The 20,082-nt window shown below is 40.0% G+C and overlaps 1 protein-coding gene across 1 annotated transcript in view; it reads right to left on the bottom strand.

Annotated features, from left to right (window-relative positions):
• The window catches only part of PREP (prolyl endopeptidase), a 90,072-nt gene extending 70,869 nt beyond the window's left edge, over positions 1-19,203 (bottom strand). The window contains exons 1-7 of the mRNA XM_029962753.1: positions 18,600-19,203; positions 18,494-18,540; positions 17,594-17,668; positions 10,887-11,020; positions 7,975-8,105; positions 4,905-5,114; positions 3,572-3,693 (exon numbers count right to left, since the gene is read on the bottom strand). Coding sequence (XP_029818613.1) covers positions 3,572-3,693; positions 4,905-5,114; positions 7,975-8,105; positions 10,887-11,020; positions 17,594-17,668; positions 18,494-18,540; positions 18,600-19,203 — 1,323 coding nt within the window. The remainder of the gene's footprint in view (positions 1-3,571; positions 3,694-4,904; positions 5,115-7,974; positions 8,106-10,886; positions 11,021-17,593; positions 17,669-18,493; positions 18,541-18,599) is intronic.
• Positions 19,204-20,082: the final 879 nt, after the last annotated feature.

The following is a 20,082-nucleotide window of genomic DNA, read 5'->3' as shown; positions in this document are numbered from 1 at the left end:
CTGTTTTAACCATCAGTATGTCTCACTTGAGCAAGCTGACAATGTTTTCAGCCCTTCCCCTCCACGCTACTCACTCTTCCCCTGAGCATGCTGCATGTCAATGTTCCTGCAGTGAAAACAAACCACAGCCAGTACACTTTCTCCTAGCACAGCTTACCCCTCTGTGCTCTGAATGTCATTTGCAAGATCACCTCCCTAGTTAAGAGTCACTGATGTTAAGTGACAACTCTAAATACAAAATAAAAAATTCTAAAAAAAAAGTCAATTCAGAGGCAGTGCTTGTTAAACAACAACATGAAAAATTGTATTTGTTTTACTGCTGGCAGAATTGGGCTAGGAGAGTTCCCCTCGCCCCCTCCTTTCTCTCCTGTTTACTTTCCTGCCAGTACCATAGGGACTTTTAACACTACCAGCCATGAAAGACTCTTATATAACTTATTGTTTAACTTTGAGAATAACAGCCTGTCTGTGAAAGAGATATATGCTCAGTCAGTCTGGAGAAGAAGCAAGAACATGCCACTTAAACAGAGAAGCATGGGATGTTCCTTTTTCCAGAGTAGCTAAGACATTGCAAAGGTTTTAAAAATCTTCATAGCAGACTGCCCTCTACTGGGATGTTTATTCAATTAAACTCCATCCCTGCTCTTCCCAACTCCCCCACCATCCTAGAATCTGTACCAGAACTGCACATGCTTTCTCTAAACTAAAAAAAGGTTTCATAGGCTCTTTTTCAAAACATATGTATGACTAAAAATAAACAGATAAACATGCAATCCCTTCAAGTGAAGAACTGGAAATATATATATATTTCTCTGCCAATACCATTTTCAGCACCACAGATTTTGTTTAAATCAAGCATACTTGGGGCTGGTGTTGAATGTGTAATGAGGAAAAAAATCCTGAAGCTATTTTCTTGCATATTGTCTTGTACATATATTAAGCTGACAGAATTTTATACAAGCCTCTTTTGTCCTCATCAGTGACCTAGTTTCTTCTCTCCGTTAAGAATACACACCACTCTGACTTCCTACAGTACCTGAGATTACTCATTTTTTCTGAAGTATCGTGGCAACATTATTACTGCTGCAGTCTCTGAAGGATCTCCTTCTCAGTGCTTTTCACTTGCAAGCTTGGAATTTCTATTTCTCTTTCTTGGCCCAGTGGTTGCGAGACCTGCAAATTCTGCTCTGAGTATGAAAGTTTCAACTCTACCCCCACCATAGAGAAAGGTTTGGTAGTTGAGATTAGAACTCCTACACCATAATCCAACTGTTTTCATTGAAGCTTGTGTAAAACATTAAAAGAATCCAATTTATAGAGGGCTCTACCTATTTGGACCAGTAAGGTTGCTAAAATTAAAACATTTATTTATTTATCTGATAGGAATGCATGAAAGCATTCATTTCACAGCATGTTGAGCTGTGTATTTTAAAATCTATGGCAGCATATCGGCACCAAGGAAGCACCAAAAAGCGATATAATTTGATTTTTACTAACAATATTTTAACTTTTCCCCCATTACTTTGTGGTCTTCCATGTTCTCAAACACTTTAAAAAATTCACCAGAAAACTTGTCGGAATGGCCTGAAAAGAAGATTTTTTGACCTACTGCACAAGGATGAAACCACGTTTTGCAATTGCACTGTTTAATTTGGTTTTGGGTTTTTTTATTGCAGAATATTTTTTCTCCTGGCCATTAAAACCCATTTTTTCATTAGTATCACTATAACAGAGCCATATTTACAGCTGGAGCTCACAGCACAACCTCAGAATATCAGCTGTTTCAAAGTACTCTCACTTAGATAAGTTCATGATTATTCACTGAGGTGGATCTCTGTTTTACCACTCCTTAAAATAGCATTTATGGAACATCTCTGGACATTCATAAGCAGCCATACCATTCTATGATATAAATTTATTAAACAAGAACCCACAGGAGGGAGGTGTTTTCTCTATTCACTGCCCTGTTTCAACTCCAGTAGTTTCAGAACTCATAGCTGCACCATATTCTTTCATCTTCCCCTTCTACAGCAAGAGCCTAATGAATCAGACTGCAACAGTCCTCCCCCATGGAAAACGAATTTGCCTTCACAACAACATGTGGAGTTTAGCTCATGATACTGGAAAGAAATAATAATAATAATGAACATCACTTGTGAATCAGTGGATACATCACTACAAGACATCTGTCACCAACAGAAAGTCCATTTATTTATGGAACTAGGGGAAAATAAGGATAATGATTTCTAAATTCCATTTTATTGCCAGTTAAACTCAACAGAACTGACTAGTTTTTGAAAATTAAAAAAAAAAAAAAAATCCAAAGCCCTGTTTGCAAGTTTACACTGATATTCAGGTCAGTTGTTAAATGTACGTTTCATGAATACATCAGATTGTGTAAAAAAGGTTCTTGTTATTCACAGAACCTACAGATAAATCTGATTTGTATAGAGAAAACTCAGTGTCATCACTTTGCTGGGAAGCCCTTCATGTTCTCACTCACTGTCTCATTTTAAATCTCACTGTTCAAATTCTCTGAAAGGATCTGTTTTCTTGCAGCCCACAGAAAAGACTCCCACCAACATTTTCATGGGTTAATGTGTTGAAAAGTGACACAGACTGATGAACAAATTTTTTAAGAGGGACGCTCTCAGGGAAAAGTAGTCTAGGACCCAAATCAGAGTAAAACTACTTCATATTTATCAAAAGCATCAGACCAAAAACAACCCTATATAGAAACAAAATGTACTGATTAAACATAGTAGCTAGGAGAAAGCAAGGTATTACAATGGGTATTCATCCACTGGAAAAACATCAGTTCCTTGATAAACAGAATGACCAACACTCCATTCCAACAGCACTTAGTACACTGAATTGAGCACTGTTAAACCTAATATGAAGAACAAACCACATATTAATTACAAAACCTTTGCACTATATAGTAGTAGTTCAACAAAATAAGCTTAAGAAATCAATTCCAGCAGCAGTCACTGGTTCCATTTCCAACAACACAGTCTGTACTCTATCTGTGTTGATAAAACTTTTTACAGGAAAATCTAGAATTCTCCAGTTGTGCACACAGTATTAACAGATTTTGACCTGAATGTCTCCATTCTTTAATTAAGCAGAATAGACATATTTATTTTTCAGGAAAGACACGACGAAAATAAACAAAATAAATATATGGCAGGGAATATCCAGATACGCTGATTATTGGAACAAGCTTTTTGCTAAACATCGGGCTAAACATCGACGAAGAAGAAACAAGAACAGTGACACATTATCTCTCAAAAGATCCTTCTCTGTCTTGGAATGTGTATCAGGCAGAATGACCTCAATGAAGAAAAAGCATATGAGATTGTGTCATTACAGGTTGGAGGATTGATTTAAAGCAAACTAGGTAGTCTTATTTTTGGGAATTCTTAATCAACGATTCTTAGTTCAACGGTCACCTCTACAACACTAATAAAACATGTTCTTTTAATAAAATGTTTTCCATTTAACACCTACTATCAGTTAGAATCTGAAACACAGAACATGACAATGACAAGCTGCAGGATGTTTACCATACCTCAGCTCCACCCATCCATTTTGGTTCATCAGGAAATTCAGCACATAGGATATCTTCTGACTGGTTAGTTCCTAATACGTGATAATACAACTTTTGGTGCAAATTAGTAGAGGTCTCAGTGCCTAGTGAAATGCAGATATTTAAACCAATTAGTTCTCAAAGAAATCCAACAATAACCATATGTAACCCTTAGAAACATCTGTATCCCTTTGCATATGAAAGAGAAATTCAGCAGAGAGAACTAGGAATGGTTCCAAACTGTAGCCATTCCCCTCCAAACAAACGCTCTCCTCCAAAACAAAATAAAACTTCACACTGCAAACCTCTTCAAACAGTTATCCTTTCCTTTTATTGCTGATAATATGTTCTTCACATTTAATATTTATCATTTCAAGCTTTGTTTTCTAGAAATACAAGCAAGCAAAGCAAGGAAAAACAACCCCTTTAATGATGTTTTCACTCCCATTTTATCCTGAGCAACTAAGGGGAGATTTACTGCTAAAATTAACATTTCTAAAAACCTTCATATTTCCATTTGTTGAAAATATAAAAGTGGTGTATTTTAAAGCACTGAGTAGTTACAACTTTTTTTTAATTTTCTTCTTGCAATGTTTTCTAACACTCCAACTTCTGAACTACAAATATGAGGTTAAAAAACCCCAACAAAAAAAAAGGTGGGTATCTATCTTGCAAGTTTGGCAAAATGATAGGCTTCAAGAGCAAATACAGAGGCAAAATTCAGGTTTTCTCCAGTTTAACAAAAAGCACAGCTCCAGAAAACTTTTCAGTAGTTCTGCCTTATAGTAAGAGCTGCTAATTTCCTTTCCTGCTGACGCTTCTCAGCAGTTTATTTCACTTTGTGTGCTGCTCCTTGACTTTTGCTAGCATAAACATTTTGTGTTGTTGTACTGTGAACCACAGATGAATTAATCTGGTCGAATAACAAAAGCCTTATGCGTCAGATTGCTATTCATCAGGTCAGCATCCCAAACCAGCTCATCTATGCCCACACAAATGTATAAGGGGAAAGATCTAAGTAAGCTGTCACCAGACATCTAATTCTACCCAACAGAACCCTGTATGAAAGCTAAGTAAATCATTCCAGACAAAAAGAAAAGGAATATCAAACTTTTAAAAGAAAAACAGGAGCAGACAAGAAGATACTCACAGTAACTGAGCACAGGCTTTGGCCATACAAGGCATAGTTTGATCTCTAACTGTATAAACTAGTACAGCTAATTATTTCAGTATAAACTGAAACATTTGTTGCACCAATGTAGTGCAAAGGTCATTTTGCTTCCACATAGTATGCAATTAGCACACTCATACTTACCATCACTTTTCCCATCTTGTTTTGGATAGCAGTTATAGAATATGCCTCTTCCATCATGGGTCCATACCATGCAACTGAATTTAACTCTCTCCAGTGTATCTGGAAGATCCTCAGGACCTTCTACTTTCATAAACTTGATAGTAACCCAATCAGAGCCACTAGAACTCAGGCCATATGCGAAGTATTCACCGTCTTCGCTGAATGCATAACCTAGGAAATTGGAAAGAAACAAGAAGCAGCACAAGGAAACAGTATTTTCAAAAAAGTGCTTGTTATTTTGCCACACATCTTTTTATCATCTACTACATGCTAGACAAATCCCAATGGAAAACAGATGAAATTGGGACACTAGTTAAAAGAACTGTGTTCACCAAACACTGAGAGAAGACGGTTTATTTTCTAAAAGACAATGCAAGCAACTACATCTGCTATGACTTGGGATTCACAGCACTTTTATCAGTTTGTTCACAGATCCAAGTTTAGGCAAGGATATTCAGTAACTATTCATGTTCAGCAGCATAACTTATGCTCAACATCTGAATTATGATTTGAGTCATATTTCTTCTACTTTCCTGAGTCTGGGGGGAAGAGTTGGAAAATGAAAATGGACACAAGTAGAGAACTTAAAAGTAGTATTTTCAGAGAGAAACAGTACCAAAGAAGCCCACAGAAACTGCGATCCAAGCAATGTATCCTCAAATAATGTAAATACCACTTAAAAAATGGAGTCACTGAAAACTAGATGCTGCAAAATCACGAAAACTGAAGTAACTGGAAAGCTCTGCCACTAGTACACAAATGTATTAATCACCAGTATTCTCAGATAAGACCTCTGATATTTCTTCACTTTATCCAAAGTGTGAGGAAAGCACTATTCTGAAAAAAATTCAGAAGAGCTTCTGTCATAGTTGATAAGGATGGAATTCACTACTTGCAAACCAATTCAAGTCAAGAGACTGAATGATCATAGGCCTGTATGGACCTGAAAGTACTCACCAAAAAATGACCAAAAAAAAAGTCGTATTTCAAAGACATCATAGGTTTGAGAGGTACTACTGTGCACTCACTATTCTCCCTATAAGAGCATAGGAGTGGTCACTGATTCAGAGTAAAATTCCACTTAGCTGTACTCAGGAGTAACCACAATGTGATGCCTACATGAATAAGAACAATCTTATAATCATAGAATGGTTTGGGTTGGAAGGGACCTTCAAGATAATCTAGTTTCTAGTCCCATGCTGTAGACAGGGGCACCTTCCACAAGAAAAAGGTTACTCAAAGCCCTGTAGAGTTTGGTCTTGAACACTCCCAGGGATGGGGCATCCACAACTTTTCTGGGCAATCTGTTGCAATGCCTCACCACCCTCACAGTAAAGAACTTCTTTCTAATATCCAATCTAAACCTACTCTCAGTTTAAAGTCATTTTCTTCTGTTTGCTTTAGACTCAACTCCCATTGCCTTCATTTGATATCCCCTCATTCTTGTAATAGAAAAACCAACTAATCAACTCCTATTTCCTCTGTCCGTGCTCCATGCCACAAATGATTCTGTAGACCTCTATTATATCCTTGCTAAATTGCCCCTTTTCCAAGCTGATTGATCCAGGCACACTCAGTTTTTTCTGACCTTTGCTCCACACCCTTGATCGTTCCTACTGCTCTCCTCCAAATAGTATTTTAGAGTCCATTTTGAGCGGAGGAGACTGGAACCATATTTAGTATTCCATGCTATGGTATAAACTCCTGGGGTTGCTAATGAAATGATGTCTTCTGTTCTGTACTCTATTTCATAGAATCATAGAATCATTAAGGTTGGAAAAGACTTCCAAGATCACCAAGTTGTACCGAACACCATCTTGTCAACTAAAGCATAGCACTAAGTGCCACATCCAGTCGTTCCTTGAACACTTCCAGGGATTAATTTCTCCTTGACAAATAAATTGATATTTGATGTGCTTGTCTGGCTTCTACCGAGAAACAGGCTGACATTTTCATGGAACTATGTGTTACAGTCTAAGCATTGGTGATCATGTGATCATAGCAGCTCGAGAGTTCATTCTATCCGTTCCTCTACAAATGAGATTAGGACTGTTTGCCCCCTGTGCATCACTTAATTATCTGCACACAGACCTCTACCTGACAATTTATTGCCCACTCACTATTATTAAGATTCTCCTGTAGCTCTTCAGCCATTCCTCAGCCTTCATCTGGAATAACTTTGTATTGTCACCAAACTCTGCAACCTCAAGGCTCACTCCTTTTTCTAATATGTACTGAACACTGCAAGTCCTAGCATAGTCCCTAACAGAACTTCACTGATGATTTCCACTTTGACAGCCCATCAGTAATTCCTTTCCCTGCCCTTAAATCAATCATTTATCCACACCATGAGTTTTCCCTCTGGTTACACGGTTGTTTGTTTTCTAAATGCATTTGGAAGGAGACTTTGCTGTAAGACTTTTAAAAACATATGAACCCAATTCCTTACATCTATAGTTCAAGGCAGGACTGCTCACTAAAAAAAGCCACATTGATTCTTTTCAACTAGGTCACACTTAGAGACACATTCACTATTTCCGTCCTCTGTTTCTATTAACTGGCCTTGAACAGATATTATAGGACTTCTAGATACAAGAATCTCGCTTTTACATTAAGCCACTAGCAAGTGGGAAAGGGGACAGTTAACAGAAATTACAGTCCTAGTGAAAACAAGAAATTTTGTGATTCTCATAAAACTTAATGCCATATTCCTTCACAGTCTCTTACTTTTTTAACTTGGTGGCTTGTGTTAAAGATGTAAAATACAATTTTAAGACAACTTGTCAATAAAAATACATAAACTTTTTGTCCTTTCTATGGACAGCCTCAAGACCTGTTCATATTTCAGTGGAAGGCTGCTACAGAGTTGCAAAAAAAAAGCACAATGAAACTGAACCAAGCTCATTGTTGATACAGTGTAGACTTAGATGTGTTCTTCTGAAACACTATATAAATCCCCATATGGTTACTGTGATTACTTTGATTAAATTTCCAATGTCTGCTGAAGACTGAAAACCGCAGTCTCACTAACCTCGCAAAGCCACAGTGCCATCATCAGAAAGCTTATTTGGATCAAGAAAAACTTTGGCATCAGCATCCAAGGAGTCCTGTACATATAAAACTCGCTGGTTCTGCAGTCCTGTATTGTAAAAGTGAAAATACCTAAAAGAACACAAGAGGGGAAAATAAGCAGGAAAACTCTTGATTTTCAGTTAGGCAAGCACAAAAAAACTTGTATGAGATTGTCATGAAGGAAATAAAAGCAGATAAATATATAAGGGAAAAACAAGCTCCGCAGCAGAGTAGGAATCATGGCTAGAGACTGTAGGATGCATCCAAACCATTATTTAAAAATAAAAAGCTGCATTTGCCACAGTGCATTTCAAAGAATGCCTAGTATACTATAAACTTGACATAACTGTCTGTGTTAAACATCTCTGGCAGCCACAGCATTTCCCTGTTACAAGAGCTGGCACATGTTCCCATTCCTTAAGTTCTCAACTTTGTCATTCATATAGCTGCTTTCAATCCGTATTGGGTGGTAGACTTATGTTCAAATGAAACAGAACCAAAACTATTTAATCTGTATTTACCAATGTCCCTAAAACAGTGTTTGAAAGAGTTGTAGGAACTACAGAATTGTCTTTAGTGAGCGATACTCTTCACATCACAAAACACTACAGACCTCAAAGAAATTAATACCCATATTCTACACAAGACAGAGGTACTACACTTTTCTTCCTTCTCAGAACTTTACTACACAAACCTGTGACTTAATAAACCAAATAGCAGCCTCACCTGGGGGAACAGGGGAATTTATGGGGCAATATTCAAATCTAAAAATAAGTTCATCTATCCCCTAAGACCAACCAGTACTTGGATACAAGCATGGGAACCTGGTAAAGCCAAGAAGGGGAAACTGTACTCACAAAGGCCTGGCTAACAGTCTGAGCTAGTAATATGCTCAAGTAGTAACAGTAATGTTCAGCAAGTGCAAAACTGAAAGATTCAAAAAAATAGAAGGAAAAGAAAAGTAATTTTCAGTTTGACCAGGCATTTTCTTCTCTATTTCACCTCTGCAATGCTGGGCAACAAGATAGGAAGCAAACCTCAAACAATGTGACAGGCACAGCACCTCCCAGTACTCCTGTATGCAGATTCTGCAGAACTCTTGAGACACTGTCCTTTATCAGCTGTTCTTCAGCACTAAACCAGAGTAATTAAATTTCAGAATTTTTAAGTGTCATGGGAAGTTTGGATGGTTCTTCAAACAGAACAGTTCCTTCCCTCACCCCTTACTTAGTGTTACTTAACTTGGTAAAGCCCTCTTGATTGCCTCAAACACCGTAATATAGGGGGGTTTTGTATTATTTTTAAATTGCTCTGATTAAACTTCAGCACATGCCAAGAAATAGAGTATCACTCAGAAAGACCAAAGAGACATCTATTACAATCAGAGTAAAGTATCCTAAATCATAAGCACATTAAGCTCCTGGCATAACTGTTCTTCCTGGAGGACAGTCAGCTGCATCAAATTAAGACTTTGTATCTTGTAGTGAAGACTACTGCCATAAGCATTTCTGCAACATCAAGCCTTAACAGCATTGAAGGTAACCACATCCAGACATGTTTGCACTGCAGAGAATCCAGAGTAGTCATTGACCAGGCCTGCTCTAGAATCTGCTTCAGCATAGCTACAGCTGAAGCTGTAGCTTCACATACATGGATGCATCACATACAAACTAATAAGCTTTGCCTGACTCTCTCAATAAGGCATACTTCCCTGGATGCAGCATTGTCCTAAAAATCTCCACTGATTCTGAGCTTAAACCTGACACCTCTATACACTGACATGCTGAGCCGCATCTGTGACAATTGAAACCAACATCAACTTGGGTTCACTGCCCACATTAGTCTTTCACAAAACCCCATACAGGACAGAATTTCTCTCTCTATCTATATCTATACCTTCCCCACAGCACAGATAACTAAAGCAAATTTCCCTCAATATCTGTGCAGAAATCTTAAGACAATGAGACATCCTCTGCTCCTTCTCATGATCCATGGATGATGGTGAAAACATACCTGGCATACCACTCAACCAGGATCAAACAAATCGAAAATATTGAAAAACCTTATTTGTGTTTCCCACAATTAAGAATGGCTGCTTGTTCCCTCTACCTTTTTCAATTGCTAAAACAATCTTCAGATGTTACTAAGTTAACAAGCGTTTCATCCCTTTACTCCCTTTCCTTTCTTTAGAAGCCTGATAGTGTTTCTAACAGAAGTCACACAAAATTCAATAGCAGCTGCAGTCTCGTAATCTTCGGTAAGCCACAGAAGCACCATCTCTCTACCTAGCCACAGAATTAAAACAGGGATACAAGCAGACTAGACATTGGAACACAGCAGGATTTGTTTGTTTCTTAAAAAACATATCTTTTTGCATCAGTACTCTTAAATCCTCCAAATTATTTTTCCCTTATCATCATGCAAATAAAGAAGCAGTTTTTCACAAGGGAATTCCCACTGCTTTTCACTGGCTATGACTAAACAAAAGCTGCTAAAAGAATGACCAACATAAGAGCAGTATTTCAGCAAATATTTGGAACAACATGACAGACTTATGCTGTTTCCAGGATGACCAGGCCCGAAAGGAACTCCTCAAAGCCTTACTTTTACTACAGTTGTTCTACAAAGTTGTCTGAGTTCTGATAAACTCACAATTCTTCCTACAGAAAGAAAAGACAACAAAAGAACAAGAAGAGGACAGTCAAGCATCTTGTGCTCAGCATCATGCAACCGCACTTGTTAACATTGGCTTACTTTTCCTACTTCTGAACTATAAAAGAATACATATAAATATAATTTATAATTTGTTTTCCCAATTAGTAGTTGCTTCTGACTTGCTTCACATTCATCACCAAGACATTCCTCACATACCTTTTTCCTCTCTTGAAGTGGCAGCCGTACTTAGGATAATCGTAAAGTTCAGTCATTCGTTCTTTGAACAGCCCTCTGACAGGACACTTTTCGAGAAAGGGTACTGTAAGCTTGTTCTGAGCATCCACAAATGCCTGAAAGAAAACAATCCCCCCCCCAAAAAATATGAACTCAAGTAGAAATGCACATTTTCTACAGGAAGTGTTTTCAGAAGCAATGCATCACCGATATCTTTCTGCCCACATAGGTTGTGCAGTATCATACCTGAAGAATCTTACATGCTTATTTGCATTATACCACAATTCTGTAATAAGACTGAACTTATATCTTGAGTAATGTCTCTCCAGGGCATGCACAGGGGTAACCAGCCAAAAGACAAGACATTCCTGCCATTCTCCTTAAAAACAAAAAAACCCAAATCCCAACTACCAAAGAAACCCCAAACAAATAAAAAACAATCAAGCAAAACAAAAACAGACAAACAAAACAAAAATCCAAAAACACAACCCAAAAAAACACTCCATGCTTTTAAAAACTCTCTTTTTATTTGCCTAAATGGTTAATATTGCCCACAGACTGCACTATCATTTCAGGAGCTGGGAAGATGATACAAAATCTCACATGCATCAAATGTTCATATTATTAACATAACACACAGAATTAGTCCCAGTCAGTATTTCCTGAGAAGGCCAAAGTGCTGTACAGAGATCAATTCTTAGTTACAAAAGGCAAAAATATGCAATTTCTGAAAGCTTTGAGAAGTCTGGTTTCTTTAAAACATTCCAACTCCCTGTCACAAACACTTAAGGACAGTGGTCAAAACCATTACCACACCAGCTGTTTGCTAGAGGTTGCCACTCCCATGGCATGCATGGAAAATGGGGTACTCTACTGGTGTTTTGCCATCCCTATTTATAGCATGGTACATTAACATAAAATTAATAGCTAAGCATCTTAAGGTGAATCACAGCTGCTAACAAGCAGGCCTTTCTGAATCTAACATGAAGTAGGTAGGACAGGACACTGCATGGCTGTAATACACAGCCAAATGTCGCAGTGACAGCAGCAGTATTGCTCTGGGACTCCAGCCTCTTGCCTAGAGCATGAAACCCTGTCTATTCATCTCCCACATACACAGGTCTCTTTCTCAGTTGCTTTGAAAGAGGCTACTGTTTCTACCTGTCCCAAATCTGTCACACAGCAATCAGATCAATGTATTGTAACATCTGAGTTACACTTCATCCCAGGACAGGAACTACAGGACAGTAGGGCTACAAATGTGTTTTGCAATTCTTCAGAAAAGCCAGCTGCTGTCAGACAGAGTACCTGGCACACATATACCAATTGCTATCAATGTTTAGTCATTTATTAATTCTTCAGGTGAAGAATTAATATGTGCACAGCACATCCCAGTGGTAAGTCAAAACAGCGTGCAGCCTCCACACTGCAGTGCTAGAACTGTTCTCCCCATCAGATGATGAAAGAATTTAACCAAATCTACCTAAGAATTGTGTGTCTCTGAATTTGTCTTCTCTAAATGGAAACACATGAATTTCAAAGACTACATACACAAAAATCTAGACAGTGGATCCTACACAAATAAACTAACTCCTCCAAGGGCTGTGACATTTTCAGAGAAAAAATGGCTTATAAAAACATGTATACAACCATCCATTGTACTGGATGGGCAAAAGCACTTTTCATTTGCATTCAGTGGACAGAAACTGGCACAGATATTTTTTTCATCTATCAATAACACAACCGAAATTACAACACCCCTGCAAGGGTATACTGGAACTGTGCATTACTCACTTTTAACTGCAGACACACCTTATCACATTTGCTTTCATTACTGGTATTCAAGGAGGAGACACAAACTTTTTCTTACAAGCCTTCATTGCATAAAAGCATGATTACATACTAATTATTGCACTCACAACTGAATCATTAGTAATTTTGCTTTTACAGGAACTTGACGTATTTTTCTCATTTCCCCTAAATATGCACCAAATATTTCAAGATTATATGAAAAAGGGAGTGCCACTGTTGTCTGAAAAAGGAGGAAGGAATTACAGGTTTTTGAAAGAGTTCCACTGAGAAGAATCTGGTCCAGTCTGGCAACTTTCTGTTCTTGCACCTTTGAGCATGAGGTTGCACTGATGTTCAAAAAGCAATACCTAATTGAAATATTGCTCTAGGTGAGGTACAGGAACATATGTCACCAGAAACTCTCACAGTAAACAACTCCATCCACCACGGTGAGCAAATCACGTGCCACTCATGCTACAGGGCTAACAGTAACTGTACATCTTCATGAACCTAAAAAGAAAGATTTTTATTATACCTGCATCTGACAATCTGTCATAAGGTTTGAAACAGGACAGAATTTGCTAGCAGAAGAAAGAACAGAGTAAGGGTCTAAAGCACTGTCCTAAGAGTAGAGATGCTCTACTTGAGGTTGAAGTGTTTGGCCATTACTCGAGCAGGCCAATTGTTGTTTTTGGTTTTTTTAAAAAGTATAATTAAATTTCATCTAAGAAACACAAGCTTTTTTTGACCATGCCATTTTAAAACCTATAAGCTTTCTACATTCCACTAAGACACTCTCTCAAGACAATGATTTCCACTCACAGCATACTTTCCATGGAGAAGTCTCAGAATACAAACTGTTTTAACACTACTAGTCTTTGTTATTTGTCTGCAAAATATTTACAGTTCATATATACATTCTCAGTAAAAGGTAGTTCAGTGCAACTCCTACAAGAGGGCACATACCTTTGTTAAGTATTACAAATTAAAACTAATCAGACTTCTTGTGGCTTGCCTCTTGGAATTTACTTTTTTGGTATTTACAAAGAAAAATTAAGTGCAATTAGAAATGTATCAAAATGTGAACTAAACACTGGTCTATAGTAACTAAAAATCCACTTAATTGTATTTTTGAGAGTTTTGATTCTAGTCTTAATCCAAGCATACACGTGTTCATAATAGTACAACTTGACCTTACATGATCCCTGCTTTCTCATCCCTTGTCCATCCCTTATCTCTCGAACTAGCTGCTACACCATCAGTGAGTTAGGGTGCTATATATGACTAACATAGTAGCAAAAGACTTTGCTGCAGTCTAAAAAAGAGCTTATCTCCCAGCTTATTTCCCACAAAGTGTTAAAACAAACCAAGAAGTTCAAAAGTCCAGCCAAGCCAAACCTAAAACAACAGTGAAAGCGTGGTTTTGCAGTTGTGGCCTATGTCATTACCAGAAGCATTTTACCAGTGTAGCAGATTTTAACTATGCCAGAGATGTTTCCTCATTTTGTCTTAAAAGTCAGTGGCTGAACAGTAGCAGAGCATGAACCCACATTCTACACTTCCTTTCTCCAAAGTCTAATAGGAACTTCCCCATCTGCCCAGGGGTTAATTTTCATTTGTGAATCTGGAGAAGGGAGTTTTGCTTGCTTATAGCTGCCCTTGGTTGCTCCAACCAAGCACACGCAGGGGAAAAAAAAGGGATGTAGTAAAGAGCATAGACTGTTAATATGAAAGCCCATACTTCTTGAATAACAGCTTTTGCACAAAAGACTGAGGATGTGACTTGATGATTGGCTTAATGGACTCTTAAGACTGCCCATTTGACAAGAAACAGTCCTGCTTAGCCACCTGTAGATTTCAATAACCTCCTTTTTGTAGCAGATAAATGCACCGCATACAGAATAAGATCATCCTGGTGACCTGGCTGAAAAATTTATAGATCTATTTGACTTTCACCTAATTAAAAGTAGAGTGTGGGTGGCTAGAAAAGGAAAGATCCCCTTCTTGAAACATCTTAGATCCAACTATCATGTGGCCTTGGGGTGACCTATATGAACCATGTATGTCAATAGAAAACTAATCCACTAAAGTCTTCCCTCCCAAAATATCACCTTGTGATGTCTGTACCCATGCAATGGAGGGACAGAAGCATTCATGTCAGCACAAGAATGAGAGGGAGGGCAACTACAAAGCCACTTGGCTTAATGGAAACATTCAAACTACAATTGAACAGGTACAGCACAATCTGCACTCTACTCTTGCTGCAAAAATACCTGATTAAGCCAATTACAAAAAAATTCTACCCTTCTGTGTTCACTTGTTTGTAAACTGTTAACTATCAAGGTCCACAAGATAATTTGGACTAGTTGAAGCAAAAGCCAAATAAGACTTTTTTATACTCATAACTGTTCTAATTTCCTTCAGTCTTAGCTACAGTGAACATCAGGTGAAACTGCCATGAACATTTCAGAGCTAAAACCAATCTCACCTGCTTATTTCCCCATGCTTCAGGGAACAGCAAACTTTATGTTTCACTGACTCAAAACAGAAACTAAGTGAAGCCTATTCATTTATTTTCTGTGAGCACACCAATAGTTGACACAACTATTTCTGCTACACATAGAAAAGTAGAATTCCAACATATTTCTGTATGTATTTGACAGCACACATTCAAATAATTTTGATTGTTCGCATATGAGAAAAGATTCTAACTTAATAAATGAAAGATGTTCATTCTTCCCTCTTGGCATAAATCAAGTTACACCTACTCAAATCAAGCAAGCATGTTGTAAACGGGAACTGAATAGGGGTCTTTCACTACAGATGAGCATAAATGTCCAAGGAATTCTTCTAGTTCAGTACTTAATATGTAGAAACTTAAAGGTAGCATAATGTTGGAGGTGTACACAGGGTATATTTGCTTTTCCAAAAAACGAATGCAGATTTGGGATATAAAGGACTATATAAGGACAGAGAGTGTGACTTGGAAGAAGAATGGGAAGGACAAATGTCTCAAGGTCAATGACATGAAGGTCTGAAAAGCCTACAAAGCACGCTCCATATTCTCTCTGAAGCCCATATGGTCATTCAACTGTCTCTATAGCAGTGTCTGGTTATTTTTTGATCTGGTAGGTTCAGAATGGCTGTTCTGCAGGAGTCCTGCAAACTACCTCAAGAACTTGGAGATGTAACTATTAAAAGCTAGCAAGAAAGAGTGGTCATCAGCAACCTCTGCTGCAGAGCACAAAGAAGTGAGTGATAAAGGAGATCCAAGGAGTTTAGCGTTTAGCACTTCAAGACCATTGTTTTCTGACCTCTTTTAAGAAAGATGTAGAACAGCAAAATACTTTTACTCCCTTTTGTTCTGTAACTCCTGAAACTTTGGATACTTTGCATACTTACACATACAGAAACTCTCTCCACTCTGTGTCATACTACTACTGCACTGCCAAGGCATGCGTTTTTTTAGTGTAGGCAAGTAAGATATAACAAGATCTTCATTCCACCAATACGACATCTTGTGTCTGAGCTGCTGCACTATTATGAGGATGTTCTAATCCCTCACTCCTTATTTTGCCTCCTATATAAACTACAGCCCCTGGACAATGCGGTTCACTGTCCTCCAACTGTTCTCACCCAACCTGTTCACAGTACGTGGCTACAGTATTGAACACAGGGACACAAAAATCATGTCTTGGCATTTTCACTAAAACCAGATCCCAAACCAAGCTTTTTAATCCCATGAGTCTTCAAATACGCTAACAGATTTATAAGTAGGGAATGAGTTCCTAACTGTACACATTTTATTTTTTCTTGACAGTTACAATAAGTTCAATTTGACCAACCTTAGGCTCATCAAGGTGTATTAAGTAAGCACATACATGACAGAACCTAGAAGGAATCTCACTAATGGAAAGCTACACTGTGGGATATTTTTGAAGGGAGATCCTGCCCTCCATCATCTTCCTGACAAAATCATGCATATCGGATAGACACCAGTGTTTTAGATCTGGAACTACAATTATCACAAAGTTACTAGCCATTACAGAGGAAACCTCTTCCACAAGGTCACCTACCACTTCCAGGCCACCACCCCTGTAAGTCCCTATGCCATTAATATCAGAGGACCTAGCTCACAGTCATTCCTATCACTTTTCAGGATTCTCTCTCAGCGAAAGACGGATTCCAACAGCACAGTCTAGCTATACCGGACTGCAGGCTGAAAACACCGCAACACCTGCAATCTGTAATAGCAGACACTAAAAAAGCCTAACTTCAGGAAGGAAAATGTTTTTGGTTTTATTTTGCTTTTAAAAAGGATTAAACAAAAAAAATATACTCACACACTCGATCACTGTATAAAAAGCAAGCCAAAGAAGTTTTCTTTCTACCCTTTCCTAACTATTTTATTATGGCAATTTTAGATGTACTTAGGACAGTGGATAAAGCACTCTAAAATCTGAGTGTTTCTCTTCAGTGTGATAACACCACTTTGAGCATTCAAATTGTCTAAGAAAAATGGGTGCAAGATAAACAAGGCCTTAATTTTGCAAATTCTGTGATCTAGGTTATACAAAGTGTTCCATTTTTTCATAGAACCACAGAATGGTTTGGGTTAGAATGGACCTTAAAAATCGTCTAGTTCCAAGCCCCCTGCCAGTGCAGGGACACTTTCCAGTAGTCCAGGTTGCTCCAAGCCCCATCCGACCTTTCTCCCACTAAAATACAGGGACAAAATAACAGCATTGCTCTTGGCCCCATGAGTGCCACATGAACTACACTTCCATTCACTATGATTCACTATGTAACTTTTCAGAAAGTACTGGCAGGTTCTTCAAAACAGAGTCTATAAAGGAGAATCATGTGAAAACAGTTATTCTCATACAAGGAAAGGTTACCTTTGTCTGTTCGCTATCGGGATCTTCAAGCCAGCAGTATGGGTCGCTTATTTTACATCCATGGTAATCCTGCACCTGAATTCATAAAAGACAATAATTTTAAAAGAGACATACTCGCAAGCAAACTCGGTCCATCAAGGAATGATAGTCATCACAATGAAGAGTATTCGGAATTTCACGAAAACATACAGTGCTAAGGAGCAAAGAAAGAGAAAAGCAACACATTGCTCCCAGGTGAGTTGCTAATATAACCACTTTGGTGATGGCACTAAGGCAGCAGAGTAGTCCTCAGAAAAAACACAGAGCACCAGAAAAAGGGTGAAATGAACATTCAGTCCTACCACAAGATAGATTAGTAAGTAAAAAATATACCCCACTAAACCAATATCCCTAAAAAAATCAAACAACCTAAAGCTTCCTCCAAATCCAGGTGTTGGAGCCAAATTATCAAACCTGATTACTGGATGTACCCCAAATGTGGTTCCTGGTTACACGAACTGTCTCTAGTTTAGCCCTCCCTACTATTGTTGCCCACAAACATGTGCATAATGTACATATATAAATAATAATTAAAAAAACCTCCAACCAAAAACCCACCCCCAAAACAACAAGCAAGCAAAAAAACCCACAAAAGACTAATCCACGTGGTTGAATTAACCTGCTTCCTTCCTTCAGTATACAAAACAGGACTAGATACCTCCTGTTAGGACTTGCACAGTTCAGCCTTTTAGCCAACTACGAAAATAAATACTTTAGCTTTTACAGCTTTGGCTCATGCCGGCAAACATTTTGGTTTAAATGCGATGTTAGTTCTGTAAATAATTACCGGGCCGGTGCCCAAAGCACAGCGCTTTGCAGAAGGGGAAAAAAAAAAAGAACCCATTTTACTCAAACTAACACCGTAATCCTTGTGTATCCAGTTACGGTCGGAACATGAGGAGATAGGACTATGTTACAGATGTGCCATCCTATATAAATAGACTATTTGTTCCTCTGCTGACGCTACTCCAGCCCCGGCGGAGGCCTGGGCTTTCCCTGCCACATGCCAGCCGGTGCCGAAGCCCCGGGATCCGCCCGTCTGGGCTCGGCTGTCTGCGGCCCCTGGCCGGCCCCACACGCGGGACGTGCCTCGGGGGCCACCGGCGCCAGGGCCCCGATGCCCGCCCCAACCAGCCCCGGCACAGCCCGCCGCGGCCCGCAGGCGTTGACAAGCCCTGAGACCTCCGCACGGAGCAGCTGGAGCCCGAACAAAAGCCCGAGAGCCGGGCAGCAACACCCCCCCCAAGGCGACCCGGGGCGGGCCGGCCAAGCGGAGGAGCCCCGCGTCCAGCGGGCGGGCCGCCGCACGCCCGGGGGCTGCCCCGGCAGTTGCCGTACTCACGGCGGTTCTCGGTCGCGGTACACCTCGCGGTACTGGAAGGCCTGCATGGCGGGCGGCGGGCGCCGAGAGCGGCAGAGAAAGAGGAGGAGGAAGAGGAAGAGAAGGAGGCTGAGGTGGAGGCGGAGAGGCGCGGACGGCGGCGGCGAGTCCGTGGCCCGTGCGTCGGGGCCGTGGCGGCAGCAGCGGCAGCAAGGCACGCAGCGCGGCACAGGCGGAGCGCCGCCGCCATACGTCGCGCCCCCTGCCGGGCACGCGCCGCCCCGCCGGCACAGAAGGGGCCGGGCCGAGAGGCCCTCCCGCCCTCACTGCTGCCCCCGGCCTCTGCTAAACCCTCCTGCTCACCCAGCTCCGGCGGAGCTGTGTGTCGGGCACCGCTCGGGTCTCATCCTCCTTGTAATAATAATAATAATAATTAAAAAAAAATCAAATCTTAGATTTCCATTCTTTTTCCTTTCAGTTCCTGAGCGCTGGCAGAGGGTCTGACCTGCAGAGCTGCCTCGAAAACAGCAGCTTATTCCTGGGTAGGGGCTCTGCAGCTCGAAGCCGAGAGGCACAGAATCACAGGATCGACTATGATGGAAAAGACCTCTGAGATCATCGAGTCTAACTTATGACCGAATAACACCATGTCAACTAGACCACTGCACTAAGTGCCACGTCCAGTCTTTCCTTGAGCACCTCCAGGGACAGTGACTCCACCACCAACCGGGCCAGCCCATTCCAATGTCTAATCACCCTTTCTGTGAAGAAATTCTTCCTAAAGTTCAATCTAAATCTCTCCTGGCTCAGCTTAAGACTATGTTCTCTTTTCCTATTGCTGGTGGAAGAGCCCAACTCCCACCTGGTTACAACCTCCTTTCAGGTAGTTGGAGAGGGTGGTAAGGTCACCCCTGAGCCTCCTCCAGGCTAAACCTGGCTTGGTCCACCCAAACCTTTAGAACATTTCCATCCAACACACTTCTACATGTTACCAGAGACTCCCCTTCACCCTAAAAACAAAGGACAAGTTGGCCACCCAGTCCCAGTGAAGATGGCCACTCCAAGTGCACAGCCCTGGTGGCTGGTGCTCATCCCCCTCACTCCCGCTGTCAGGGGCTACAGTCTGGCA

The sequence above is a fragment of the Manacus vitellinus genome, unplaced genomic scaffold (genome assembly GCF_001715985.3).
Source record: "Manacus vitellinus isolate BGI_N305 unplaced genomic scaffold, ASM171598v3 scaffold_4_pilon, whole genome shotgun sequence".
NCBI lineage: Eukaryota > Metazoa > Chordata > Aves > Passeriformes > Pipridae > Manacus > Manacus vitellinus.
This window is presented reverse-complemented; position numbering and strand designations above follow the sequence as displayed.